The 27,435-nt window shown below is 39.7% G+C and overlaps 3 protein-coding genes across 3 annotated transcripts in view; all 3 read right to left on the reverse strand.

Moving 5' to 3' along the window:
• Positions 1 to 1,589: 1,589 nt before the first annotated feature.
• On the reverse strand, positions 1,590 to 6,514 carry LOC147236283 (factor VII-activating protease). Its single transcript, XM_086166174.1, has 13 exons — positions 6,356 to 6,514; positions 6,043 to 6,172; positions 5,817 to 5,897; positions 5,596 to 5,706; positions 5,386 to 5,502; positions 5,162 to 5,272; positions 4,898 to 5,069; positions 4,415 to 4,509; positions 4,002 to 4,341; positions 3,751 to 3,893; positions 2,694 to 2,828; positions 2,340 to 2,485; positions 1,590 to 2,200 (listed from the first exon to the last, which is right to left on the reverse strand). The coding sequence occupies exons 1-13, from the start codon at positions 6,413 to 6,415 to the stop codon at positions 1,958 to 1,960; spliced, it is 1,884 nt and encodes a 627-aa protein (XP_086022300.1). The 5' UTR covers positions 6,416 to 6,514; the 3' UTR covers positions 1,590 to 1,957.
• Positions 6,515 to 6,919: 405 nt separating this feature from the next.
• LOC147236284 (putative E3 ubiquitin-protein ligase TRIML1) lies at positions 6,920 to 10,316 on the reverse strand. Its single transcript, XM_086160742.1, has 6 exons — positions 10,299 to 10,316; positions 8,983 to 9,078; positions 8,605 to 8,838; positions 8,415 to 8,461; positions 8,175 to 8,317; positions 6,920 to 8,083 (listed from the first exon to the last, which is right to left on the reverse strand). Exons 1-6 carry the CDS (start codon positions 10,314 to 10,316, stop codon positions 7,506 to 7,508), a joined length of 1,116 nt encoding a protein of 371 aa, XP_086016868.1. The 3' UTR covers positions 6,920 to 7,505.
• An 850-nt stretch (positions 10,317 to 11,166) lies between these two features.
• Positions 11,167 to 27,435, reverse strand: part of LOC147236285 (actin-binding LIM protein 1-like) — a 35,961-nt gene continuing 19,692 nt past the window's right edge. The window contains exons 5-26 of the mRNA XM_086166240.1: positions 27,258 to 27,384; positions 27,062 to 27,155; positions 25,134 to 25,221; positions 24,068 to 24,132; positions 23,708 to 23,752; positions 23,003 to 23,080; positions 22,649 to 22,807; positions 22,390 to 22,434; positions 21,853 to 21,888; positions 21,634 to 21,763; positions 20,976 to 21,095; positions 20,149 to 20,253; positions 19,801 to 19,848; positions 19,016 to 19,156; positions 18,269 to 18,354; positions 17,665 to 17,788; positions 17,423 to 17,484; positions 14,279 to 14,339; positions 14,042 to 14,049; positions 13,478 to 13,552; positions 12,393 to 12,473; positions 11,167 to 12,208 (exon numbers count right to left, since the gene is read on the reverse strand). Coding sequence (XP_086022366.1) covers positions 12,095 to 12,208; positions 12,393 to 12,473; positions 13,478 to 13,552; positions 14,042 to 14,049; positions 14,279 to 14,339; positions 17,423 to 17,484; positions 17,665 to 17,788; positions 18,269 to 18,354; positions 19,016 to 19,156; positions 19,801 to 19,848; positions 20,149 to 20,253; positions 20,976 to 21,095; positions 21,634 to 21,763; positions 21,853 to 21,888; positions 22,390 to 22,434; positions 22,649 to 22,807; positions 23,003 to 23,080; positions 23,708 to 23,752; positions 24,068 to 24,132; positions 25,134 to 25,221; positions 27,062 to 27,155; positions 27,258 to 27,384 — 1,892 coding nt within the window. The 3' untranslated portion in view covers positions 11,167 to 12,094. The remainder of the gene's footprint in view (positions 12,209 to 12,392; positions 12,474 to 13,477; positions 13,553 to 14,041; positions 14,050 to 14,278; positions 14,340 to 17,422; positions 17,485 to 17,664; positions 17,789 to 18,268; positions 18,355 to 19,015; positions 19,157 to 19,800; positions 19,849 to 20,148; positions 20,254 to 20,975; positions 21,096 to 21,633; positions 21,764 to 21,852; positions 21,889 to 22,389; positions 22,435 to 22,648; positions 22,808 to 23,002; positions 23,081 to 23,707; positions 23,753 to 24,067; positions 24,133 to 25,133; positions 25,222 to 27,061; positions 27,156 to 27,257; positions 27,385 to 27,435) is intronic.

Genomic DNA, 27,435 nt, shown 5'->3' on the forward strand with positions numbered 1-27,435 from the left:
TGCAAATGCATTTCTCTGGTAAAGCATGTTTAGACAAGGTACCAAAATGTTAAGTTTAGACTTTGTATTGTTATGAATCTATATCACAATTCTTAAGTGATACATTATTTAAGAAAAAAAAATATATATGCACATATATATGATATGTGATGTGTGTGTGTGTGTGTGTGTGTGTGTGTGTGTGTGTGTGTGTGTATGTGTGTGTGTGTATGTGTTTGAACACCAGTTTCCAATGTCAATCCAAAATTTTTATCTTATATTCTTGGGCATGTTTTCATTCTCACATGTTAGATATGCAGTGATGGCCTATGTACAAAAAAAAACAGTGTTGACACTACTAGATAGAAAGGACTCTATGGTAAATAAAATTGCGTCAATGGACACTATTCTTTATTACAGTGGAAAATATTTGAAAAATAAATTCGTAAAAACCAAAAGAACACAGGCAGCAGATATTTAAATCTAAAGTTTATTATCATTCTAGCATTGTGACACCTAAACCTGATCAGAGACTCTTTGAGTCTCAATTCTTCAGCGCTTCTTCATCACCTCACCGGTCTGGCAAAGGACATAAGGAAAGGACATCCAAAAAAAAAGACAATTATTCAGTCAACTATTTTATTTTATCCCTTGAATATACCAATTGGTGCTGTATAATAAAGTATAGCCTGTCGTAAGTAACCCCGATATGTCATTTTTACAACAAGGTGGACCTGGTAAGAATTGTGTCACTGCGGAATGAGTAACATAACTACACAACAAACGTGTGGATACCCCCCCCCCCCCCCCCCCCCGCCAAAGTGTGCCAAAACAGAGGTTATCATCATCGAAGGCAATCTTCAATCTCCGAAACTGTGCTAAAACAGAAGTTGTCATAATTGAAGGCAATCTCAATGCATGGAGATATCAGAATTATATTTTGGAGCCAGTGGAGCTCATATGTCTAGAATCTAGGTCGTGAGTCCGTCCTCCATCATGAAAACGCTCTCTACCACAGAGCCAGGATCATCACAGAATACTCCAGAATTTGAGATTCGAGAGGATGGAATGGTCTGCCGTGTGTCCAGTTCTCAACCCAACTAAACACTTGTGATCTCAACTTGGGCCTGCTGCTGTATGTGCTAAAGTGACCAACATAATCAGGCTGGTTGCCCTTAACAAGTCCAGGATAATTGTGATGACCTCAAAATATGACCAAGCTAGTGACCAGCCAGGGGAAGAGATGCCAAGTTGCTGTGGCTGCACAAAAATCCTCCACAGGCTACTGAGGTCCCCAACAGTGTAAATTTAATACAGTGCAAAAATGGCCAATGAGTGTTGTTTTGTCCTTATGCAGGATTGGATGACTGATCAACCAAATCCATCAAGCAACTCACCAAGCGACAAGAGTGGATACCAACAGGAGAATATTGCAGGGGATATTGGCACATTTTTGGGGGCGCTACTCACACCTTTAGCTGTGGTAATCATTTCACAATCGTTACAAGTTGTGCCTCATTGTAAAAGGCGAGTAATCAGGCTTTTCCATGATATTTAACACAGCACAAACTGGGATTATTAAAGGGGACATATAATTGATCAAAATAAGATTTCCAAAGGTTTTTGAGGAGTTTATTATACATAAGTTTTGCATTTGAGAAAAGCCAAGGAAATAGATTTGATTTACACATTTCTGAAATGTATCCCAGCTATTATTATTATTATTATTACTATTATTATTTTTATGTGACAAGAACATATCTTCTTTCTTCCCATTTCGCTGCTCCCTTCAGGAGTCGCCACCGCAGATCAACTTCCTTATGTGACAAATATAGATCATGGGAGCAAATTTATGAAATGATGAGAATTTTATCTAGTATTTATTTGTTTTCTGTTAAAGTCAATGATTATAGTAACATTACATTTTACAGTCAAAGCATAACAGAAGCTTTGATTTTACCCACCAGTAAGCAATTTATTAATCATCGTGATCACATAAATTGATACCAAACTTTGTACAGAAGTCGTCTTGTTTCTGAGAAGCTACAGTTGGTTTTGGAGGAGGTGCCGAAGTCTTCGATTTGATCCAGTCCAGGAAATGAGTTACCCTTGTGTAGACCCCTGGTTTGTTCTTCATCCCACATTGATCTCCCCAGCTCACCAAACCATAAATCATGTTTATGTTACGCTGCTTACAAGTCAGAGGTCCTCCAGAGTCACCCTGAAACAACAAGACGCTTGAGTAGAGAGCCGTTGCATTCTGTATATCGCTAGTTTGAGAACTGACTATAAATAATAATCAAAATCAGATATGTGTGAATATTAGAAAGTGCTTTTTTAGATAAAGTTTCCTTGGGTACCTGGCAGGAATCCACCCCTCCTTGTAGGTGACCAGCACAGAACATGCTATTATCCAGAACTTGGCCATACACTTTCACATCAGAGCACTTTTCCTGGTTGATCAACATAACATTGGCCTCCAGCAAATGGTTAGAACCATATCGAGCTGCAACCAGGTATACACTTCATTTTATAAATACATCAAACATCAAATGTATTACATTTCTTTTAGACCTTGTTGTGATCTAAGTAAAATATATATTCAAGGTTTGAACAGTTTTAAATAGACATGTTCCACAGGTGGTTGACAACCTAAATCTAAAGTGAATCGGAGTCATCTTGCGTCATTTCTTGATTAGAGAAAATGTACTTACATGTTTCGGTGGCACCCCATCCAGAAATGGTACATTCTACGCCATCAGACAGTGGGCCATCAGGCAGACAGGCTGTCTTCACAAACTGGGTTTCATTAGCACAAACTCCATTTGAGTCACGTAGCCTTAACAAGGCTGCAAAATAATAAGAATAATAAGAATAAGAATAAGAACAACTTTATTTATCCCGAAGGAAATTGTGCCAGAGTTTCAAGTAAAAACATAACAATAATAAATGATAGTAGGAGGGAGGGAGAAAAAGAAACACAAATAAACCCATAAAGTGTCAAAGTCAAGGTTTTAAAGTGTTTTAGGGTCTTTTAAATTAAAGGGATTTGATTAATTTTATTTCATTACATGTCTACTTATTGTAAAAAAATATCCTCATTAAATATAATTTGTTGCCACAGTTTGTCTGCAGTGTGTTTCCAATTATATTTGTCGTCGTCATAGTAAGAAATACTGCCCCTGCTGATTTGTTTCAGTTTTAATCCCCATCTATCCAGACTCATTGAGTAAAGACACTGAAGGTATATTATAATAATAAATATTAACCTGTAAGTCATTTTACAAAACATGTCCCAGTTGAGAAGATTTTGGTCCTCAGAAAATGTTTTCAATTTGTCTTATCTGACATTTGTATAAAATTATCCTGACCTTTGCTGGCTGACTCAAAATTCTAATGAGATAAACTTTGACTGTAATTCATAAAATGTTGCGGATTCAGTTAAAACATCAATTGATTGAATGGAAATCCAAGCAATCCTACAAATTGGAAAGACATTAGATGACTTTGACCTATGATTATCAAACCTGTATCAGCACATTCAAAAGTCCAAGAGGATATTTGTTCCAACTTTGAAATAACTCATTCAAGTTGTTCCAGAGACATTCTTTTCACAATAAGAAATATCAAAACTTATTTACCACAGTTAGTTCAACAAACAATCTAAAAATGAAATGTCTTATGAGTGACGAACTGAGATTCGGAGATAAAATAATTTCTGCAATGTCTATTGCGGCTAAATTGATTTAAAAAACACAGCAAAATTATCACCAATGTCATTGTAAACAGCTGTAGGCATCTCCCTGTAGTCCTCATGCACAATAGCCTCTTCAACAGGAAGGATTTGCTCTGTGGGTTCATCCTCATCGAGTGACAGGCCCCCCACGACCACTTGCATGTCATTTCCATTTTCACTGTTTAAAAGACAAAAATATATAAGTGATGGACAAAGATGGGATTCTGCCATTAAAAGAAAATCATTGTAGTCTTTCAGATTTTGTAGAATTGATGATCGTGCTTACATGCAGTGAGCAGCTGTAAGTACCCAGCAGCTTTTAATGAGAACTCCTCCACAGACGTGTCTGAATGGATATAGGGAGCCCTTGGCTCTCACCTGCAGTGATACCTGCCAGGGTAGAGATCCAGGAGGGACCTTCAACCCCCCAAATATTCGAGTTAGAGATTTCTTTGGTTGAGGGATCCCACAGGAGGAGAACTCTACTGGCGGAAGGGGGCGAGGAGGTTCGGGGGCCTTGGTGGGTTCCCGATTTACTAAAGGTCTGGTCGGTTGAGGTTTTGCAGGTGCGTGTTTTGGAGCAGTGGGTTGAGGGGTTTCGGGGGGGGATGCACTGTGTTCTGTATCTGGAACCATAAGAGAAGAGAGTTGATGATATATTCATACATCAAAGATTTTGGAATAAAAAATTAAGCTCACCTATTTCAGAACAGTCATTGATATCACAATAGTTCCAGAACAATTTCCTGCCTCTTCTGTAAAAGCACCAGGGCATCAAGTCTGCATCTGGGTTCCTAAGCCAAAGAAAGTTTTTTTTCACAATTGTCTTCTAATTCTTTAGCCTCACAGAACAAAATCAGACATAAATTCATACAGTATGGGTGATGGTCAAGGTGACGCGCAAGAATAGCACGCTCCTTCAGCTTCTTTTCCTCCCTTTGTGGTGTTAGCATGACTATTAGAAGCATTTGTTGCAGCCAGAGCAGTAAAATGAAAGAATAAGAGGTTGTTGATAAGATTGTGTCTATGCTATTTTATAGAATAACAATATTTTAAAAACAATCTACTCGATCTTCACCATCCATAGCCACCACGATCATGTATAATACTCGATGCACTGCAGAATTGTTGGTTACGTTTGCGTAATATCTATGTAGATGAACAACAGATTCAAAATCTGACCTGCAGAAGTTGTGAAGACCAAGTCCATCATCATCTTCATAGACACTAAATGGATTGGTTCCTCTCTCTAAAATGAAGTGCGAATTCCAGTGGAGGCATTCATCGCCATCTTCTGTCTCAGTCACATTGCCACGATATGACTCTCCATTATCCTCACAGCAGTCACCTGGTCCTAATTGATGCATCATGCTTGGTTAATATTTGAAATTATATTAGATGCATATTGCACTTGAAGAGGGAGTTATTATATGGAATAGCATTTACCAACATGGCAAAACTGTCCTTTGAACCCTCGAGTGCACTGGCAGTCAAAGTCATTTCCATGCTTGATGCATTGACCTCCATTCTGACATGGATTAGGCTCACACACAGAATCTTTGCAGGCAAAAAAAAAGGAACATCGTGATTTTCAATTTGCAAATCAAAAATAGAGGGTACGGGAACACAACGAGTTATTCTTTTGTTTAGATGATGATAAAGGTGCTCACAACTTGTGCAGAACGGTGGCTTGAAGGGCTCCTTGCATTTGCACTCAAAGAATGGAGGAGTGGATGTCAGCACACACTCACCATGTCCACATCTACCACGCACACAATATTTTGGACCTACAATGTTAAAAAGGTTTTATTTTACTTCTGTTTTTCTGGCTCTATGATATGCATATTTCACCTGTGTGCAGAAACAACCGCAGCTCATACCTTTTTCGCAATTTCTTCCCTTAAAAGATCTGGGACATTCACATTTGTAGTTGTGGTGGCCTTTTCTCTTACATATTCCGCCATTCAAGCAGGGGTTTGGATTGCACTGACCTGAGGAGAGAAGAATCATTTTTTAATGAGAGGTTTGTAATGTGATGAGAAAATTTTAAGCATTGAAAAGAATGTTTCATATATTCCTCTATGAGGTAGAAGTTACATACCATCTGGGAATTGAAGCTCAAGAAGCCACTCATTTGGATCATCATCATCGTCTTCATCACCAGCTCCGGTGAAGTATTCATCTAAAACAATGTATTACTGTTACGCATATATCATCGCTATTATTTATCATCTCAGGAGATACACTTTTAAGGTTTTACAGAGAACTTAAATCAAAGGTTCCTCTATTAGAGGTGTCTGAAAATAAAATCAAGAATAAACATTTACCTGTAATTATGTCTTTAAATGTTAGTTTTATTTTGTCCTTTTGGCCACGTCCGGGATGATGATGGTGATGATGATGATGATGGTGATGATGGTGATGGCGATTGTTTTTTCTATGCTTTTTACGTTTAAGCTGGTAAACATATTGCAGATGGCAGCACAATAATCAGCATGAAGAATTCAAATGACTGCATTAAACACTCATTATGATTTATAGATACAAAAATGACATATATTAGTTTTATCATTGACCCAAAATGTAAACTTTAAAAATCTATTACATTTTTTTTCACATCAGAATACAGGAAATACATACCTCTGTAGGCAGGAGGAGTGCCGCTAAGATGAGGCAGAGGAAGAGAAACTTGAGGTTCATGATGTTAGTTGATAAGAAGACATCCAGACGTTGAAATGAGAGCGTGCTGTCTGGCAGCAGTCATCCTGTTCAAGCATTCGTGCGAGTTCACTAACCTTTGATTCAACTGGCCGACAAGCATCTGTCCATCGTGCTCAGTCATTATTGATTATCGCTGTGCTTCTAGTTTAGGTTTTGCTTGCTTTTTTAATAATCATCTGTATAACATGCCATTGTGCATGGAAATAAAGTTACAACAACTATCCCAAAGGTTGAATAACCCATCCAACACAACATTTTTTGAAGTTTGGAATAAGTTGAAAAGCACACACACACACACACACACACACACACACACGACATAGAAGATCAGGGAGCATATTTGCAAAAGACCTAATTGTTTGTTGGAATGTAGACTTTGGATCTACATACACTATTTGTGCTCAAGATAAACACCTAAGCTGGATTTTTTAAAAGAAAAAAATTAATGACTAACTCATGTCAGTCCAATCTGTGAATGTTTTATTTACCAGCAACTTCCAAGTATACCTTTAACAAGCAAATACATATATTTATACCAGATGAAAAGAGGCATACCAAAAAAAAAACAAACATAAACTCATCACGTGTTTAACATTGATTTCATAGTCCTGTTTCATAGTTTATCCATCCAGGTGATAAACACTTTTTCTATATACACATTTTTAAGTTTATAATCTAACATATATATATAATTTATTATTATTTATTTATTCATTTTTTTCATATTCCCTGTTTTCTGCAAGTAAATTCTGTCCTGTGTCTGTTCCTCCTCGTATATTGCAAAAACAATAGAATAAACAATAAATTCTGATTTTGAGAAAGGTGGTTTATAACAATATCGTATCACCAAATTGAATTAATATATTCGAAAAAAATTACTTATAGAACAAAATCTATTGAGCGGCCACTAACAGCTTTAGTGAAATCATTAAATGTTTGTAGAGCATTTGGTCCAAAATGTATTTATTGCCAATATATAAAATATTTTATTAGCACATAATTTGTACCTTTCATCGTTGTTGATGATGTGGTTGTTGGTATTGTATTACAAACATTTATGACTACGACATTACAATGATGGACTTAGGACAGGGGATGAACTGTCGCAAATAACGATGGGCTTTGCATTGGTGCCATTGTGGTCATGTCCTGGACAAAGAGCCAGGTGGAGACAGTCTGAGAAGGTTCCTGAACAGAAGGCGAACAGCGGTGTCATGTTATCCGCTTCGAGAAACATCACTAACCCTGCAGGAAAACTACACAAAACCCCAATTTTACAGAAGGATCTCGTGTGAGGTAGTTGATGAGGCACCCCTCCATGCCAGGCTGTATATTGCCCGTCAAAGAACTCCACACACCAGGATTCTTCTCCCCGGCCCAGCCAGCAGTCCTCACTGCTGCCTTTGCGGGATATAGTAGGATAGGTTACACCAAGTTCCCAGTAAGTCTTTCCGCTGACATCGACCTCCCAGTAATGGCGGCCAAAGCTGAACCCTTGCGAGCTGATGACATTGAGGGTGGTGTCAAAGCGTTCTGGGATGTCAGGAAGTTCCTTCCGAATGGTCGCGTAAGCAACACTGTCACCTTGGGGAGAAATGATAAGCTTTGGATGTGCTGTTGCTGGATCCAGACAAACCTCACTGGAATCTGGAGGAAAACATTTCACATGTTCATACAGAAAGTTATACATATTGCAATGTTCAAATTGCGATGCTGGATATTTTTGCGTGAGACTGACAGCTCCTGATGAGTTTCTTAATTATAGGTGTCTGGGAGCAGATAAGCAGAAGCATGTTGTTGGTGAGGCTGAGGATCTGTTCAGCTTTGGCCTCATCCAGCTTCACAGTGCTGGGGTCAGACCTGTTCAGTAGATCCATCACTCTGGAGGAGGTAAACCAAGAATAAAACTTCAGCTGTAATGCTTTATGCCGGGGCATCTTTTCTGTATGGTAATCTGATCGTGGTAATTATTTCATACCTGTCCCCCACCTCCACCCCGTGCCACTCAGGGTATGACAGGAAAGACTGGGGGAAAGCGGGATAATAAAGATCCTTGTGAATGCAAGATATCCTTCGCATCGGTTTAATGCGAGCGAAGCTCAATATAAAAACTTTGCGATCAAGGAAAAGCTGTTTTTGAAGAAAGCAATTAAATGTTTCAACATCACCATTGTGTCATTGTGTGCCTCCATCTGCTCCAATGAAACCTTTAGTCTGGCCAGGTCTTGTTCTATCTCCTGAATAAGAGAGCAGTTCTTCTCCATAAGCCCACCTAGGGCTGATACCGCAGCTTGCTCTTCCATCTCCAGGTGGGACAATGTCAGCCTCAGGTCCTCTTCCAGAATTGCCTGCATCTCCTGATATTTGCTTACAATGCTTCCTTTTATGACAGAAGACCTTTTCTGCGGCACAAGCATTTATGAGTGTATCTTATATTACCTTTTCATGGATTTACTGACTTTCTCGTGTGATAAAATGAAGTAAGAGCAAATGTTATGCACTCGTGACACAAACTACATTCAGCTTGTAGCTCAATCGAAACTTACTGTGATTTCTGATTGCCATGTAGCCAGTTTCTTCAGCCTGTATTTCACAGCATCTCTCTGCCTCTTTAGACCCTCCTGACGCTTTTCTAGTATCTCCTGTTGAAAAGGTTGGACACGTTTAGCACAATAAAATTCCTGTAAATCGGGGCCAGCTGAATATTTTGCAAAAGCCGATAACAGTTTAGTTTGAGTTGATTGAAAAAACAGGATGTTTAATAGCTAAAACCAAAAACCTGTCTACAAAATCATTTTCTCCTTTTCATCAGAATGTATTAAGAAATTTTTTTTAGATTCAAAATCCAGTTATCGTAGAAGGAATGATGCCAATTGCAGCAACCAAACCAGTCAAGTTAATCCCATGTAATCCCATTATTATTTTCCCCAGTGGTCGACAGATTGTGTCCCCACTCAAAATGTAATTCAGTTATTAAACAGCAGTCTTTTAAATAAGAGCTTATTATACCCGGAAATACCGGTGGGGGCCTGATAAATACACAATTCAACCCTGATGTTGAAAAAAAATTCACGCTACGCGATATTATATATTCTAATATCATGGTCAACAGCCAGTGAATTTGAGTCTAATGCACTGATTGCTTTTATTGATTCATATTGATATAAATAGTTCTCAGTTCCTGACCTCTAAGCGACCTCAATCACAATGTCCAAATATCATTTATTCTGTGCCATGTCATTTTGCTAGCATTTGTCAAAAAGGTAGTGGTATCAATGTTATTTTCATCCAACGTGTAGCTCAAATTCTGTTGCTCATATAAAGTGCTTGATTACTTTTTTTCTCTCCCAGATTTTAATCTTCTGCCAATGGCCTCTCGAAAATAATAAGAAAATCTAAAGAAATATCTGTTTAAGTCCTCATAATTATCTTTCATGACTTCTAGTAGTTGCCTTTGTCCCATTTGCATTTAAATCAGACAATGATAGGAAATCAACTTGGTCCTTCAGCTTTTAATTGGTGTTTTTAGCCCTTTTTTGTTTCGAAGTGCATGACCACATTACATCAATCAAATTTGTATACAAAATGATGTGACTGTTTTTTTTTTTTTACAACAATGAAGATTGTATTATTGGTACAAGGGGCATCAAAAGTTATTCCAGCACTATCAGAGTTTAACTGTGATTCCACCAGACCACAGTTCACACATTGCCGTCTTATAAGAATGCAGGCAGTTAACTGTCATTGCTTGCCTGCACTGTCCTTCTGTGATGATTATTCATACTTTTATGAGACAAAACTAGTCTCTGCTGTAGAAGTGATGCCTGAGAATGAGGGTATTTTACATTTCAAGTTATCTCACAGGATCTATTTGCCTCATGGTTCAAATGGTTTATCTTCATTAATGTCTTGCTGAAGTCATGCTTAACCTTCCATGAGCAGTTTGACAACCAGAGACAATTTTTAATTTTTTATCTACTTAAAGACAAATAAGTGTGTTTGCACAAATCAAATAACATTTAAGATGGGTCAATATTGGATGTTTTTTTAGCAACAGGAAACTTTAGAAGCCAACCATACTCTGCTCATTTATAATTGTGGGACAGAGTGAGAATTCCCTTGTTCTAAAATGATATATGACATTTTCAATGACAACCTCCCACTCATTTGCACATCAAAAATGTGTTTCACTTGATGCTAATATTGCAAATTTTTCACTAAAAAGCTTTTAGCTTTTTCAAATTAAAGATATCAAAATTTTCTCTGTGCTTTGCAGCATTGCCCATTTAAGGGTCAGCCTGCAAACAACAGTTGTGATAGCAGGAAGATTTTGCCCAATATTTAACTGCAGTGCTGATGACTTTGTATCAACATTGATGATGTTGGGTTTCTTTGTTTATTTTGTTTTAAATTCCATTTCCTTTTCAGTTAAACAAATCTAAATCAAATTTGTTTTTGCCATGGCTACATATTAATAGCTACATGTTAATAGCATTGATAACATGGAAACTACTGACATTTACAGTAGTAACAATTTGTTACTAAAAATCTTTCCTTACAGAGCCCAAAATAAACTATAAATGTGCATGTGAGTGTGTGAAAGTATTTGTGAGCCAGACTACTCATAACTTTGTGTAACAGCAGTGAGCCCATGTGTTGGTGAAATGCAAAGCAAACAGAGAACTTGGAAGAGGCGGCTCGTACCTTAGGTATCGATAAAGATCATATGGTTCATGGTGATTTAAAGCTTTATTGGCTTAGACTTCAATACAACAAATGGCAGTGTGGGTTCTCATTTATAAAACAATACCTTCAAATACAGTTTCCTCTTACATTAGGTGTTTTAACTGTATGTTCATAACTGTAATATGGATACAGCATTGGAATATATTGAGATTTGTACTTCCAGTGCATGTAAAGGGAAAGTATCCGGCCATATTTATTAGAGCCTGAGAAGAGATTTTCCTTTTCAGTCAGGATCATATAAATGTTTTGCATGTAGAGGAGCCAAGGGAGGGAGACTGACTATTTGTAGACGCTTCAATGATTAATTTCCATACACTGAGTAAAACAGTGCCTGGGTCAGCTGACTGCATTCCCAACTTCTTTTTTCTTTTCTTTGTCTTTTTCTTTAATTCGAAGACTCACTGAGCCAATTCTTGCAAACTTTGGACCAAAACAGCTTCAGCCCAAGCGAAGGAAAGCCGACATGTGTTCAAGCTATGAGCATGGACATTCTGTAATGGTGCCATGAAGTTCTACTGTACTTATAAAGTTCCACAGGAATCAACAGCAACAAATAGTAGGAAGAAACAAGCAAGAAATAAAGGAAAGCATCTCCACTCAAAGCAAAGTAAGAAGTAAAACAAGCGCAGTCAAACCAAATAACATGACCTTTTTTGTATCAGTCTTTCTCATTCTTTGTCATTTTTGAACATGGAAGAGTTTTCTGTTCCTTGTTTTGTGTGCAAGTCAAATTTGACAAATCATTCATCTCACAGTCTCAGGAAGCTTCTGAGCAAAGAGTCCATTTCATTATTACTATGTCAGGATATACAAAAAACAGAAGTAAAGGAAACAAACCAAAACCTACATCTAGATTACAGTTGTTGTGTGCTATCTGTACGAATGTACAGTAAATGCATGCAGCTCTGAGTGTTAGAAGAGCTTGGCCTTCTTTTTCATGTCGTTGCGTTTCCACAGAGGAAGCCTGTCAAACTCCTGGATCTCCATTCCAAAGATGTCAAAGAACGTTTCAGGTGCTAAGTGACGCTAGAATTGAGAACAAAGGTGGAGAAAGCAAAGGAAGGGGGGGGGGGGTGCCGGAGGTTATTACCAAACCATAAAAAGGGATACTGCAAAATTCACAAGAAGCAATGATATGGCACAATCCTAGCAAAGGTTTGTGCAATGTGACATATACACAAATCCAGTGTCAATTGTGGAACAGCGATACCTCCAGCCGGGTTCTGTCCACATCCCTGGGCAGTTTAGCTCTCCCTCTACTGGTTATCATGAGCATTTCATAGGGATATACCTTCAGAAGAAGACAACTCATCAGTGAACAGGTCGCTGAATTAGAATTAAATGTTAAATCAAACTTATAAATTTTTTTTCTTTTGCAAGTAAAACTACAGAATTTGCCTATTTATTCGGTTCTCACTGTTCTCACAGGAGTACCACTGGGTAGAAGAACAGTTAAGTGACAGGAGGCTGTTTGAGTGTGAAGGAGGATTTTTTTTTGAGGTTGTTAGGAAAATGTTGGGTGCCATAGTGTGCATACAGTTGTTGGTGTATCAACGTGCAGTAGTGTCATTAAGGAAAAAGAGTGAAAACAGAGTTATGTAAGGGCTGTCATTTTATACCAATTTAATGCAAACAAAAAACAAACATGGGGAATGCAGGCCAAGTCAATCACACAGGAAGGATTTTCCTGGTAGTGAGGTGCCACTTTTTCTCAAAACTACTAATCCCAACTGCACAAGAGAGACTCAGGAAACCCAGAATTTCAGTGAAATGCTCAACTAGAAGTTTCCTTTGACCAACTCATACACATATTAGTGTACACTCTTTTATATTCCCTATATACTATGAAGTATATAGCGATATGAGTTGCTTGGATGACAACCTGGGTGTTGGATTCTCCACTGTATAATGCATACAGTATCCAGCCACTGTAAATTGAAGCTATGTGCGGATGAACATGGAGAAGCCAGCATGCTAAGCGTTAGAGTGACTGCAGCTCCTGAAGCAGCATGCTAAATCAGGAACTCCGTTAATGTGAGTCTTTCACCTGAAGGAAAAATCTAATAATTTCCTCCACCAATATGCATATACTACAAGGTACAATACAGAATGCCCCTGCTTTCAGACTCTTTTTTAACCCAATGGAAGGTATCGAACTTTATTTTTCCTTTTGTTTAAAAGTTACGTTTTTCATTTGCCTATTAAATGTAATAAATAAGCCTAAAAGAACAAGGTATCAATTTAGTAACATATTTCACATTATTGCCATCAGTACAAAAAGAAGAAGATACTTGCTTTTGGTTCCAACATATTAGGCATTGATACTCCCCTGTCCATCCTTGCAAGTGCTGCACGGCCGTCCTTAATGTGCTAAAGAATAAAACATACACAAATGTAATATAGTGGAAGGGGACTGCAGGGTTAATGGCATGAGTATGTCCACTAATGATAGTGGCTGCAAATTTTGAATGGAGCAAGGAGTTGGTTCAGTTCAGTACCTATAAGTATTCAAGATGGGCATTTTTCTCTGCATGTCTCTTTTTTTAGAGTGAACTTTTAAATCATATATATATAATGTGACAATAAGCTTGAGACATGAAATTAGCATAAAAAAGGGAGATATGAGGCGATGACAGTTAGGTTCAGTGGTTCAAGCTACTGGGCAGTGTATATTTGCTTCTCAAACCAGAGGCTTTTGAAATAACTGCATGCCCTGTAGTTGACATGTTTCCAACTGTGAAGCAAGCATGGAGGTCAAGAGGGAAGAGTGCATTCAGGGCATCTTGTGACACACAGGCAGGCAAATTAAAAATGCAAGGCGAGGAAGCATGCCATGTGAAAAGCAGATGAGGGACATACCTGAAACTCTGCAGGACAAAATGGGACAGAAAATGAGACTCACAGTTAATGGTTTTGCTGTCAAATCGGGTGCCAAGCTACAACACTGTTGTCCCTAATGACACATTATTTGAATCATTAAACAAACATTTCAAAAGTGAATGCTCTTTTCATAGACATGTCGCAAGCCATTTCTGAATACTGATACAAAATAACTGATGAAACTGCAAAAAATTTGATTTTGTTAGCAACTCTCACCTCTGCCTCCTCCACACATGTCGGCATAGCTGTTGTACTGAGTAAAATCTGTAGACTGAGGCTGCAGGGATACAGACCACACTTTAGTTCAGGCCATTTCTATTTAGGCTGTATTTCATACATTGGAAATATACTGTATAGTGTAAAGAGCAAAGTGTATCTGCTTGCACTTTATAGTTCAATGTTTATTGTACCCTTTACTGTTTAATGTGCATTTTATTATTATTTTGTTAATTTTCTGTCACTGTGGGATACTGAGGTAGGTCTTGATTTCTCTGTATGTCTGGTATATGTGGAGAAATTAACAATAAAGCTGACTTGATTTTGATTATCATAGTGAAAGTACAAAGTAAACTATGTATAACGTTCATCAAAAGATAAACATAAGGGGCACATTTTGATTTAAAAAAAAAGACATTCAGTTTGAGAAATCTAATTGGATCTATTAGAATATGATCATTTTTGCAGCAAAAAATGCTGATCATATTCTAAATGCTGTGGCTGATGGGCAGAACATTCAGCCAACCCAACCCGGTGCAGAAGAGAACGCTTTATATACTCTGACCGGCCAGAGGTGCATCTGTGCTACCACAACCTCACTCATTCACGCGTGTCATGCCATAACTCTGTTGTCTATTTTATCCTTGTTGGTCTCAGTCCATTTATATCCTGCTTATTTTTGTTTATGTTTGTCATTGCTATTGTCATTTTGTTCATGTTCCTATCCCTATTGTTGCCATTTTGGTTGTCTATTATCATTCTTACTGTCTCCCCCCCCGCAGCCCCTAGGCTGCTTGAGAGCGCTCCTACTGGGGACTCCCTTGTTACACTGAGAGACTGAAACGCCCATGTGGGCAATGACAGCGGGACTTGGAAGTGTGTGAGTGGGAGGAACGGCCCCCCTGATCTGAACCTGTGCAGTGTTTTGTTATTGGACTTCTGTGCTCCTCATGGATTGTCCATAACAAACACCATAAAGGTGTCCATATGTGCACTTGGCACAAACACACCTCAGGCCACAGTTCTTTGATCGACCTTGTGGTTGTATCATTGGACATACGGTTGCATGTCCTGGGCACTTGGGAGAAGAGAGCGGCGGAGCTGTCAACTAATCACCACCTGGTGGTGAGCTGGCTCCGATGGTGGGGGAAGATGCCGGTCAGATCTCGCAGACCCAAACGTGATGTGAGGGTCTGCTGGGAATGTCTAGCAGAATCCCCGATCTGAAGGAGTTTCAACTCCCACCTCCGGCAGAACTACAACCCCGTCCCGAGGGAGGCAGGGAACATCGAGTCCTAATGAGCCATGTTCTGTGCTTCCATTGTTGAGGCGGCAGACTGGAGCTCCAGCCATAAGGTGGTCGGCTCCTGTCGGTGTGGCAACCTTTGAACCCACTGGTGGACTTGCGGTGAGGGATGCCGACAAACTGAAGAGGGCATCCTATTGGGCCTTTCTTGCCTGTGGGGCTCGGGAGGCAGCTGACAGGTACCGGCAGGCCTAGCGGCATGCGGCTTTGGTGGTTGCCGAGGCAAAAACTCGGGCAAGGGAAGAGTTTGGGGGGACTGTGGAGAACCTCTTCCGGTGAGTGTTGAAGAGATTCTGGTCCACCATCCGGTGGCTCAGGAGGGGGAAGCAGTGCTCCGTCAACACATATTGTACAGTGGGAGCAGGAAGCTGTTGACCTCAACTCCGGACGTTGTAGATCGATGGCAGGAATACTTCCGAGACCTCCTCAACCCGGTTGAAACGGTTTCCAATGAGGAAGCAAAGCTGGGGGACTCTGGAGCGGACACTTCTATTTCTGGGGCTGAAGTTGCTGAAGCAGTCAAAAAGCTCTTCAGTAGCGGGACCCCAGGGGTGGATGAGGTCTGCCCTCGGTTCCTCAAGGATGGTGTAGGGCTGTCTTGACTGACACGCCTCTGCCACATTGTGTGGATGACGTGGACAGTGCAGCTAGACTGGTGGACCGGGGTTGTGATGCCCCTTATTAAAAAGGGGGATCGGAGGGTGTGCTCCAACTACAGGGGGATCACACTCCTTGGCCTCCCAGGTAAGGTCTATTCAGCAGTGCTGGAGAATAGGGTCCACTGGGTCATTGAACCGCAGATCCAGGAGGAGCAGTGTGGTTTTCGTCCTGGTTGTGGAACAGTGGACCAGTGGACCAGCTCTATACCCTCGACAGGGTCCTCAAGGGGGCATGGGGCTTTGCCTAACAAGTCTACATGTCTTTTGTGGACCTGGAAAAGGCATTCGACCGTTGTCTCACAGGAGATCCCGGGGGTGTTTTGGGAGTATGGGGTACCAAACACCATCATACGGGCTGTTGGGTCCCTGTATGATCGGTATCGGAGCTTGGTCTGCATTGGCGGTAGTAAGTCGGACCCATTTCCGGTGAGAGTTGAACTCCTACAGGGGCTGCTCTTTGTCACCGATTCTGTTCATTACTTTTATGGACAGGATTTCTAGGCACAGCCAGGGTGTTGAGGGGATCCAGTTTGGTGGCCACAGGATCGAGCCTCTGCTTTTTGCAGATGATGCGGTTCTGTTGGCTTCATCAGGCCATGATCTCCAACTCTCACTGAAAACGGTTCGCAGCCGAGTGTGAAGCGGCCGGGCATCTGGTCAGGATGCCTCCTGTACGCTTCACAGGGGAGGTATACCAGGCATGTCCATCTGGGAGGAGACCACGGGGAAGACCCAGGACACGCTGGAGAGACTATGTCTCCAGGCTGGCCTGAGAATGCCTTGGGGTCCCCCCAGAGGAGCTGGACCATGTTGGGGGGAGAGGGAGATCTGGGCCTAGATAAGCGGGGGAGTTTCATGTGTAAATCATACTGGAGATTAATATATTTTAATGACAAATTTTTTTGATTGAAATGTGTAATCTTTTGCATAATGAAAAGCATGATTGGTGAAATTTCATCAGCACTGTTGTACTTTTGTGTATTAAACATAATGGGAACAGAGCACATCCTAGAATTAAAACTTGTGGGATATTGTTTTTTTCAGTGAGTCAAACCCAACTGCTATTCGGCCTTCACTTTAATATCTGTTAATAATTAGTTTTTGTGTCAAATGTGTGTGTTTTAGTTCCAACACCTAAAAGACTTACAGCACTGGCATTATGAATTAATGTATTCTCACCCGATGCAGACTATTCCTTCCATATCCAGGCAAAGAGTTAGTTTTAGTTGGAGATGTAGGATCTGAAACATTAATACTGGTTTATTAATGAATAATAATTCATTCCAAACGTGAATTAAATTGTATTTTTGAGGAAAAAAAATAGGTGATGCAACATCAACTTTTGTAATCCAAAATTTTTCTTCTCAGAAAAAAAAAAAAAAAAGTCTTTAACTTAACTTCGATCATAACACTCATTGTACCTGCATCACAATTAGTCTGTTTTGGATCGTAGTGTTGAGCTGAGAGGCTTCGTGAGTGACGCTCCTTTATTTGCTCTTTTTCCATTTCTTCCTTGAAAATGAGCTTTCCCAGACCAGACTGAATCTAAACAAAGACAACGACAACATATTTCATTTGTGTACTGTAAATACACACCTTTTCAGAAATTCACCGCAAATGGTCAAATAAACAAAGGGTATGACAACAAAGAATCTGAAATGTGTGTAAATGTTTGGTATTTTAGCCCTTCTTAGCTCTTCTGTTGCTTAGAACATTTTACAGCCAGGCATGTTTTCCAAATTAGGTTTTATTAAGGCCTGTGAATTGATGTCAGATAAACATGGGTTATCAAAAGACTACAGCCTGTAGTGGATGAGGAAACTTGTGTGTGTTCTCTCGAGTTTTCACCACAGCTGCTTACTTCTGACATATCTTTTGTTAAAAAAGCCCAGGAATCAAATTCATCATCTGTAGGTGATGAAAGATTACTTAATTTCCTCAGAAATGCGGCATGGAGAGATCTGTATACCTCTGAAGACCGCTAGATGGGAATGAGATCAGTTTATCCTTCATTATTTGATTAACCTTGCTGAGATGTTCTTCCTGGAGCTGCTTTCTTTTCAAAGCCTCTTCTTCCTCCTCTTCTTTTGATCGTCTCCTCCCTTCTGATCCTATGGTTTCCATACAAAGTCCCAATAAGAAAATTAAATATATATACACAACTATTTCGAGAAGATATCATGCTCAAAATGTCATTGTAGCTGTGGTACAATGGGAGGAAAAGCTTCGTCCACTACTAATTTGTCTGCTAGAGCAGTAAGGGACACACATATTAAATGGGTAATAACGACAAGACACAAATGTGAGACAGAGCTGACGAGACAGACAAACAGAAGGACTTCTTGGAATATTTGGTCACATTGACACAATGGAAGCTTTCATCATTTGCGTGATGAACTAACTGGACATCAAATACACAGAACAGTAAATGTAAAACAGACAGAAGTAAGTTTGAAGTGAGTCTCAGTTATCTCTGTCCAAGTCATTTGTGACATAATTGTATATAATTATTTATACCCACGGTGTAGTATGTCAACATAAAATGGTGAGAATGATGCTACCTCAGGCAGAAATAAACCTGCAGCAAAAGAAACAAACACTTTTGCAGTGTGCAAGCAAAAAATATAAAGGCTAATATGTTAAGAGATAGCTTTGTGTGAGGCTTTTGGGTCAACCAGAAAGGAGGGACAGGAATATTTAAGTTATTGTGAGGTGTCAATTGTGCAGCTTTATGGTAGCAGTGCAAGCATGCCCATCAGGAGCCTACTGTACCTAATAAAGCCAAAGAGTAGGGCCAACGATCACCCTCACTCTGTGAGCTGTCATCCAGAGAGGGAGCATGGGCAGCGGGGAAGGTGGCAGATCTGATGATGTCATCAGCAGACTTGCTTTGACGTGCTAGGGCAGCTGTATCTAGGTTGGTAACCATGGGAACTTATCTATCAGTCTCAACCACAAGTAGCTTAAACATCTTAGCACCATCTGGTTGTAAAGCATCATTTTATCCTCAGTCGTCTTGGTTTATACACATGACATCTACAGTGCAGGAAAATGTCTTGAAAAATTGCCACAGCACCAAAGAAACAAAAGGATCCTTTTACTTTTATTTGTTCACTACATAACAGATCCTTATTGAATTTAGATTGAACTTATTTTGAATACATGCCATTGCACTGTTACGAATTGATTTTTGGGGAGTTTAGTCACTTTTAACATCTTTGAGGTTTGGGTTGGCTTTACACACCCCAACAAGTTACATTGTGTTCATTTGACGACATGTATCTTTTACATAAAAACAACTTGTTAAGATGTATAAAGTGCAATGTAGTACTAGCTTCAGATTAGACAGACGAGGATCAGAGACAAACTTCAAACAGTGCTGAAACACTGACATTGGGGTGACTACACATGGAGTCGGTGTCAGTTGAATTACAAAAAGCATTGTAAAGCCCGGCTCAGTATGTAATTTCTTACATTATCCTTCATAAATATTATTGATGCGGCCAGTTATGCGTTCTCTTTTTGTATGACTAGGGTATGACTGAGAGGAAAGGTACCGTGTTGTTTGTAGATGGGTGGTTTTCTGTAGATGTTGCTTCCCTGATCTGAAAAATGTGAAATACAGAAATAGGTTGTGTTTACAAAGTATTGTATATATTCTACTGAATTGTATTGAAATAGTGTTTCAGTTATATTGATAAACAAAACACTGATGACGAAACACTGATGTCATGATGCTTTGTCACCCTTTTCCTGTTCATACTGTCTACTGGTCATCTGACTCAGTTCTTATGAGAGACGGGAAAAAAGAAAATGATGTAATAACTCTATAATGATGGATGGGTGGATGGATAGATAGAAGATAGATGGGGATGAGCAGTGACAGGGTGCGCTCCAGCTCCTACCTGGGAGGTGGAAATGTTTAGGGGTCTGAGAGAGAGGCGGGGTGACTGGCCGGCTGTCGGGCCTGAGTGGGAGGGGGGAGCTCCGGCCACTTGGCGGGTCAGTGCCTCCAGTGAGAAGAACCAAGAACAGATCATAAGCAGGGATACTAAAGGGGAATGATAGACTGAACGATGCAACACACACGGGCCAATAGAGCAGCTGAAGTCATGATGAAGAAATGTCGGTAGTCTTGATGGCTCAGATCAATGCTGTAAATGGAGCTCTAGACTATATGTGCAAGCAGGTAATGTAAACAAAAGGAAATCAAGCCAGCTATGATGCTTCAGAGATGGGTTTCGAGTGAAGTATGAGGTCTGCTCTGCTGATACTTCAATCAGGGTTTATCCCAGCAACAAACCCTCTATCTCATGACTGCACATTGCCAGGAGTCTGAAAACTCATTCTGAAACTGAGACTGAAAAAAAAATCTCCAACATTAAACTTTTAGGAAATTGTGTCTGTTTGGATAATTTATTTGAAGTTGTAGTCTCACTGAGTAGTACACACAAAATTATAAAAATGCAGTCTGTCAGCTGCATTGAAGACACTGAATTGGTCATAAGTTCTACACCAGTTTGTGAGGAGCAACAGACAAGACTCCATATTTCCTTCAGACATGGATTGAAGCCAGCAGTTTGACCTTTCACTGTGTCAGTTTCTGTCTAATGAGAGGTCGGGATGGATCTGAATGACAGATGAGGTCGGCAAGAGGCGATATCTCAGTTTCAGATGGAGATGACTTGTTGCTCTGGTGTGGCTGTAGGGTAAAGTGGAGCAGAGGCCTTACCTTGGCTATGGGGGAGGAAGTGGTGTCTGAAAGGGGAGGTGGGGCGGGAGTCACTAATTCTGGAGCCCACACTGTTACTGCACAGAGAAGAGCAGAGCTTCTGCATGCCTGTCAGAGCCTCTGCAGGGAAGGGTGTGTAGTACAGGAAAAAAAACCCAGGAGCGGCCAGCAGTGGTGGCCAATTATGGGAGGGAAATATTAGGTGAGAAGGTGTGGGATAAAACCAAGGAAGATATACAAGAATCAAAAAGAAAACAAGACACGCAAAGTGAGAAGTAACGGAATATTTGAAATGGTCAGTAAGAGGGAACAAAGATGAGTAGAATACATTAAAATCACACATTGGAAAGGATTTTAATTTCGGGGGAAAAGGGCTATTAAAAGTGCTAATTGACTTTTGGTTTTTTCGTTTTTTAGTTGGCTTTTGTCTTGTTTTTTTTCAGAGAAGTAGTACATCCTTTGGAAATTGAACAAGATGAAAATGAAAACAAAACAAATCAAGCCAAAAGTCAATTTTTCAAAGGTTCCCCTGTAATAGAGCCACAGCAAGGATGTGAAACCCTAGACTAACTGTTATGGCCTGTAATCAAAAGTTCTTAGACCCATTTCTGCAATAACCAAACCATCAGCATGATCAAAAATGATGACTAATTCTCACCTGGCCGGTGAAAATGCTGTGGCGACCGTGACAGAGTGGGAGTGTATCCATGGCGATTATAAACTGGTGATCCTATTGAGCCCTGACTAGTAGACCTTTGGAGGATGCGTTCTCTTCTGTCGAAACAGCCCTGAAACACACAAGGACAATACACTATATAGAAGTATTTCAATTGCACAGAGGTGATAGTCAGTGGAAGAAAATAAAAAATATGCTAACCTCACTGGATGGAGTGGGTGACATGTTTCTTAAGGACTGGAAAGAACAAGTCAAAGTTACATATTTACACAAACATAACAATCACACATACCAAAACATCAAAATGAAGGGTTTTCAGAACTTCCAGGTGCTATCCCTCAAAATAATGGAGCCATAAACAAATAAGTTGTGAGGTATACACTGACAATGTCACAAGCTAATGTAAATTTTGTAATTTTTGGGATGACTACAGATTTTTTTTCTGAAATTCTATCAACCCCTGATAACAGGATGAGTCAAGTGAAGAATATCAGTAGTGAAAACATCTGTAAGTACTATGGCACCTTAGCGTCAAACATATTCACTGTGAAAGCTGCCCAAGGATTTTCTAGTTTTTCTTCAAACTATAAAAACACACACACGCAATAAAATGTAAAATTGTACATTAATGTACATATGTACATGTTATCATTTAAATTCCTTTTATCACTATATATAGATATGCTATCTTATATTTTATGTCATTTATCATCAACAGCACACAGTAAAGTATCATACCTTTTCATCTGGCAAAGGTGAACGCTCCCTCCTGGCAGTATAGAGCTGTGAAGGATGGAAATGTTGAATATGATATAAATTTTCTAAAATAACTTTGTTTTTTTAATATTCCTTCTGTTTGAAGCTTTTTCAAAATGAGGAAAATGCCCCGGTAGAATATCACCCATAAGCCATGAGCTCAAGAATAGTTCTGCTACTGTGCAGTCTGTGCACGTAGACAGCATGCATGCAAAGAAAGAGGCATGCGGTCTGTGTTTACCTCTCCCACACTCTCTCTTCTGTCTTCTCTTTCATCCATGGAGGTCATGTACATGGGTTCATAGGTAATAAGATCTGGGCGTTCAATGTCATAAATGGCTTTGACTTTTGGAATGGCAGCTAGGTCTCTGTAATCAAGAATCTCATTGTCTACTTTTGCCTAGGGAGACAAATAAAGACAAACATGCACACACAGAAAAAAACAAGGGGAGTTCACTAACATAAAATCATACTATTCCTGAACAACAGCAACTACTGCTATTATAAGCAAAAGTAAGAGGGAGTAACTAACACTCTTATCACAACCTATTTGGACATATTTGGACATACTGTATAGCTGTATGACAGATCTTACATAGATGGTATGACCCGGTGAGCCAGGTATGCTTGAACCAGGTCTGGAACAAATACTCTCGGATGACGACCTTGTCGGCTGCAGCAAGGAAACACATAAGTGTATGTTAGACACACCATGCTCAGAAAACTGGTTTCCTTTGGTCTACGGTTTTCTAGATATTAAGTAAAAGACAACATCGTGACCTAATCTGACATTGATTTGAATAAGTAGTGAGAGAGAATCGTAACCCCTGTATTTAGGATCCATGAATTACATGAATAAATCGGTAATAGTGTGAGCATGTCATCTCATGATTAGGTCATTAATTTGCAAGTGTGCAAAGTGAATGGGTTTGCTGTGTTTTATGTTCATGAGAGTCATGCCACTTCATGAAGATGAGTCGTTTGGATGGAAGCAGCAGTCCTGAATCTGGAACAATTAATTAAGCTTTTCACCAAATGGGTTAATGGGAATTTTAGAGTACAAATTAGTAATTGTTCGATGACATCATGTCTGCCCCCCCCCCCCTCCCAAATTTGTGCACATCGTAGCCTCATGCACCTTTGATATGAGTTCAGGTATTACAGACATGACTATGGCTCCATATGAAACACAGAGGGCACTACAGGCTGTCTCCAGCAGATGGCAGCACACAGTGCATCTGTCTCATGTATATGGTGCAACAGGATGATGCCATCTCATAGCCAATAGCGAATACAGTACCTGCCTTTCTGTTTTTTGGAGGAATATAAGTGACGGAGGCAATAGCTGTGGAGGAAGGGAGAGGGGGGGTTCACAGGACATCACACAGGGGTTGTTTCTCTCCAGTCTGACTCACAGTCACACATATCATGGCAAATTATGCACGTGCACACAAAAAATAACATTTATTCAAATGCAGCGATAGACACACAAGGCAAATGATTTAAGTAGGCTCACATCACCTGGAATGAGGAGGAAGAAAACATATAGATTCCTGCATTGCATATCCTGAATATCTATCCATTCCAATATTGAACAGAAGATTGCTTTCCTTAACAGTAAAGTGGAGGACAGTGGAATCAGTGACACGCATATTCTTACCCGATCCCTATGTCTCTCCTCTGTTCTGGTGGTGTTCTTGCAGCCGGGGTGCCAAACTGTTGATCCTTTGACACAAGAGGCATGAGCAGAGAAGCTGGTGGTCATTTGTGTCACACATAAAAAATGTATTATGGTCATCAGGGATGTTCCAATACTATCTATAGTTGATCAGCATCTCCTTTATTGACCTTACCTTTATTTTTCCCATAGTTGTTATGTGTGCTGGTACACAGTATACACCAGGACACAACACCCACCAGGGTGATTTACTTGTCTCTTTTAGTTGTCCTATCTTATTTTATAAAAAAAATAAGGCAATGTGGCAGCACTCATTTGTTTCATTTGTTAGTTAAAGTATTTTTATACTTTTATTTTTTAAATACTAAAGGGAAAACAGATACAAGTGTTTTTATCTAAATCAATGCATTAATAAAGATCCTTACTCAGAATAGAGTTCCTTGAAATGACTTTGGTTAATTCAGGGGTTGTAGTACCAAGTACCAATATATTTTTCCAAACTCTTCAAGACCAAAGTTTCACCTATTTTTTTTTTTATTCTGGTCGTACGTGACTGTTACATGGAATTTACCAGTTTCAAGTCAAATACAGTTCAAATCAAATCAAAACCATACATATAGAGCACACATACATAGAGCAAAACTAATTTCTGATGAATACTGACCAGTGTTATTAATAAGACACTATTAATAAGTTATTAAGAGCTGAACTGAAATTAAATGTATTGGCTTAAAGTAGTACCATCATTTGAAAATATCCATTAAAAATGTATAATCTACAAAAATACAATCTCTTCTGTACAAACGTCCAAAAATAAGGACTCCTACTCAGGTTTAGGAGGCAGTTCTGAGACAAAGTCTCTGTTTCCAAACAGTCCGCTCTGTAGTCACAGTATTAATGATGCACTGCTTTGATTATTTAGTTGGGTTTTAACGAGAATACAGATATTCTAAGTAGGTTTAACTGTAATATATTCTAACCAAAAGAGGACAACAAATAAAAAATGAGGTTTTAGTCTCAGGCTGACTACACAGAAAAGTCTGCTCACCTTGCAGATACATCTCTTCCCCTTCTGTGAACATCTGATTGCACCTACTGCATCTGGCACAGCTGGGATGGTAGTGCTTATCCCCTGCCTGTATAAAGCGGCACACAAAAAACACCTGACATTTCAGCAGAATGAAGAGCAATCAAGCCCGCACTAAGAAGTAGGGCTAAAGCAGGGCTGTAACTTCCTGAAAATAAGCTCAATGCTCCACCGGGTCTGAGACACTTCTGCCCTCTAACACCTAAAGTCTGTTATTTCAATGGACTCTTTCATCAGAGCTCTGACCCTGTGTTGGAAGTGTCCTCCCTCTAAAAAAGCTGTGGGTGAGCTTGTGCTCCTGAGCACTGGAAATAAATGTGTTCACTTGACAATTTAACACAGCCTTCAACTTAATGTATTACAGTTAATGTAATGGAATACCTCCCACAAAATGGTATGATGACACCTGGTCGTTTGACAGTCAACCCCTATTCAAATGAGAATTTCCACCTACCCAGATACAATGTACCCATGTTAAGCACTCCATTATAATTGCCTTGTGACATCAACCAAGGGTGAGATATAAACAAGTGAAACTGTGCCTCTATAACAACTCTAAGTGCAATATCAGCTGGCAATGGGTCATTGGGAGATAGGGAGCCACTGACAAGTTGGATTTTACAAACTCCTTAATAAAATTGTCAGCAAAAGGCTATAGATCATAGCACTACCTATCCAATGTTTTCATCAAGCACACAATAAAACTGATGTTCTCTTCCAGAAATAATAACAGTACTTATATTATCAGAACGTTGCAGCTTTTTATGCACGCCAACCCTCCATACACAAACACTCACAAACATACATCTATTAATTACCACTGCATTTACAAGTCTTTCACACGGCACTCCCAAGCACCAAATGATAAGCAGAACCAGCATTAGGTTTTTGACCCAGGTCTTGGGACAGTGATTAGAGTATCAGACAGACTGGTATGGCTTTGGCCTCACTGATGCATTGGCAGCAGCTCGGGGGTGAGATGCCGAGGTTGTTTCCTATTGTCATAAAGGCCAGCCTTAATGCTGGATTACTGTAAACCCGTCCGGCTGGCTAGCAGTGACTTATTCATACCATTAAATGACACATAACTCCATGTCTGATTGGATCACTGTCTGCAAAACAGACAGGCCTATAAGACCTTGTTAGTGAAAACTGTAAAGGACAGAAGCATTGATCACATTTATACATAAACCAAGCACTGACAAGATTAGCAACACTTCAACAAGAGTTTCATTACAGTTCCAAAACACATTTATGAATAATGTACACAGGCAAGATCACATTATGTGCTTTATATAATATTTATATAATTTGAGGCAAAGCAGGCCCACATGATTGTGTGCAGGCATGTGAAATTTAGAGAGCTGAAAAGTCCTAAAGAATCTGCTAAGAATTAATGTTTTAGGAGAAAATTCATGTCAAGAGGCTGTTTGGCTCAGTGCTGTAGAGATTACACCACAGATTATCAAACTACATTTTATAATTCCGCTCAAAGCAACATCCCCGTCTCTAAGGGGGAAAATTATTTGGATGTTCTAGCAACAGTTGTAATTTTTTGTTTGTATAGCTGTCTTCACATTTCAGACACATGACGCACATAATATCTTAACATGAGATCTCCATTCTTCTATTTCAGATGAGATTAGTGTGAGTTTGCTAGGAGGGCCACCAGCTTTTATTAACGACTGAATAGAGAGGAAATTTCCTCTGCAGACCAATTCATGTTGCCACAATTTCTCTGCCATTGTTATTCTCTCTAGCCAATCATACAACTGTTGTGATTCAAAACCTGTTTGTTCAAAAATATTCTGAATGACTCCGGAGTCAGACAAGCATGGAATTGGTTCTCGGTCATTGTGAAAATTGTAAAAAAGGATGTCTTTTTTTACCTCTAGCACCTTGCCTGTGATGAACTGATGACATGCCTCACACTGAACCCCAAAATGGATCTGGTAATCCTTCTCACAGTAGGGAGCACCATCCCTGATAGAAGATAAATGTGCAAACACCAGGAATTTGACAGTACACCATCACTGTATGTCTGAGGTAGATCGTCTGTAATTGCAATGGATATGAGCTACTTACTTGCTAATGTACTCCCCAGTCAGCACTTTGTTACAGGCCTTACACTTAAAGCATCCCAGATGCCACTGTCTGTCCAAGGCTAAGAGAGCCTGGCCATTCTTAATGTCTCGTCCACAACCTGCACAATCTGGAAAAGCAAAAATTGCATAGCCTGAGAAAAGCAATGTCTGACAATGTC

Source organism: Fistularia commersonii, chromosome 2 (genome assembly GCF_037954325.1).
Source record: "Fistularia commersonii isolate RoL2024-O1a breed Wild chromosome 2, RoL_Fcom_v1.0, whole genome shotgun sequence".
Taxonomy (NCBI): domain Eukaryota; kingdom Metazoa; phylum Chordata; class Actinopteri; order Syngnathiformes; family Fistulariidae; genus Fistularia; species Fistularia commersonii.

Bases quoted from the DNA above. Each gene is read 5' to 3' on its own strand.
- LOC147236283 (XM_086166174.1), bottom strand. From the start codon at position 6,415: ATGAACCTCAAGTTTCTCTTCCTCTGCCTCATCTTAGCGGCACTCCTC. The intron at 5,898-6,042 runs GTAAATGTTTAT...ACATTGTTTTAG, and splicing joins ATTTAAAGACATAATTACAG to ATGAATACTTCACCGGAGCT. The intron at 4,342-4,414 runs GTGAGCTTAATT...TTATGGTTCCAG, and splicing joins CAATGACTGTTCTGAAATAG to ATACAGAACACAGTGCATCC.
- LOC147236284 (XM_086160742.1), bottom strand. The intron at 8,839-8,982 runs GTAAGTTTCGAT...CTTGTGCCGCAG, and splicing joins CATGGCAATCAGAAATCACA to AAAAGGTCTTCTGTCATAAA. The intron at 8,084-8,174 runs GTCAGTCTCACG...GTTTTCCTCCAG, and splicing joins TAAGAAACTCATCAGGAGCT to ATTCCAGTGAGGTTTGTCTG.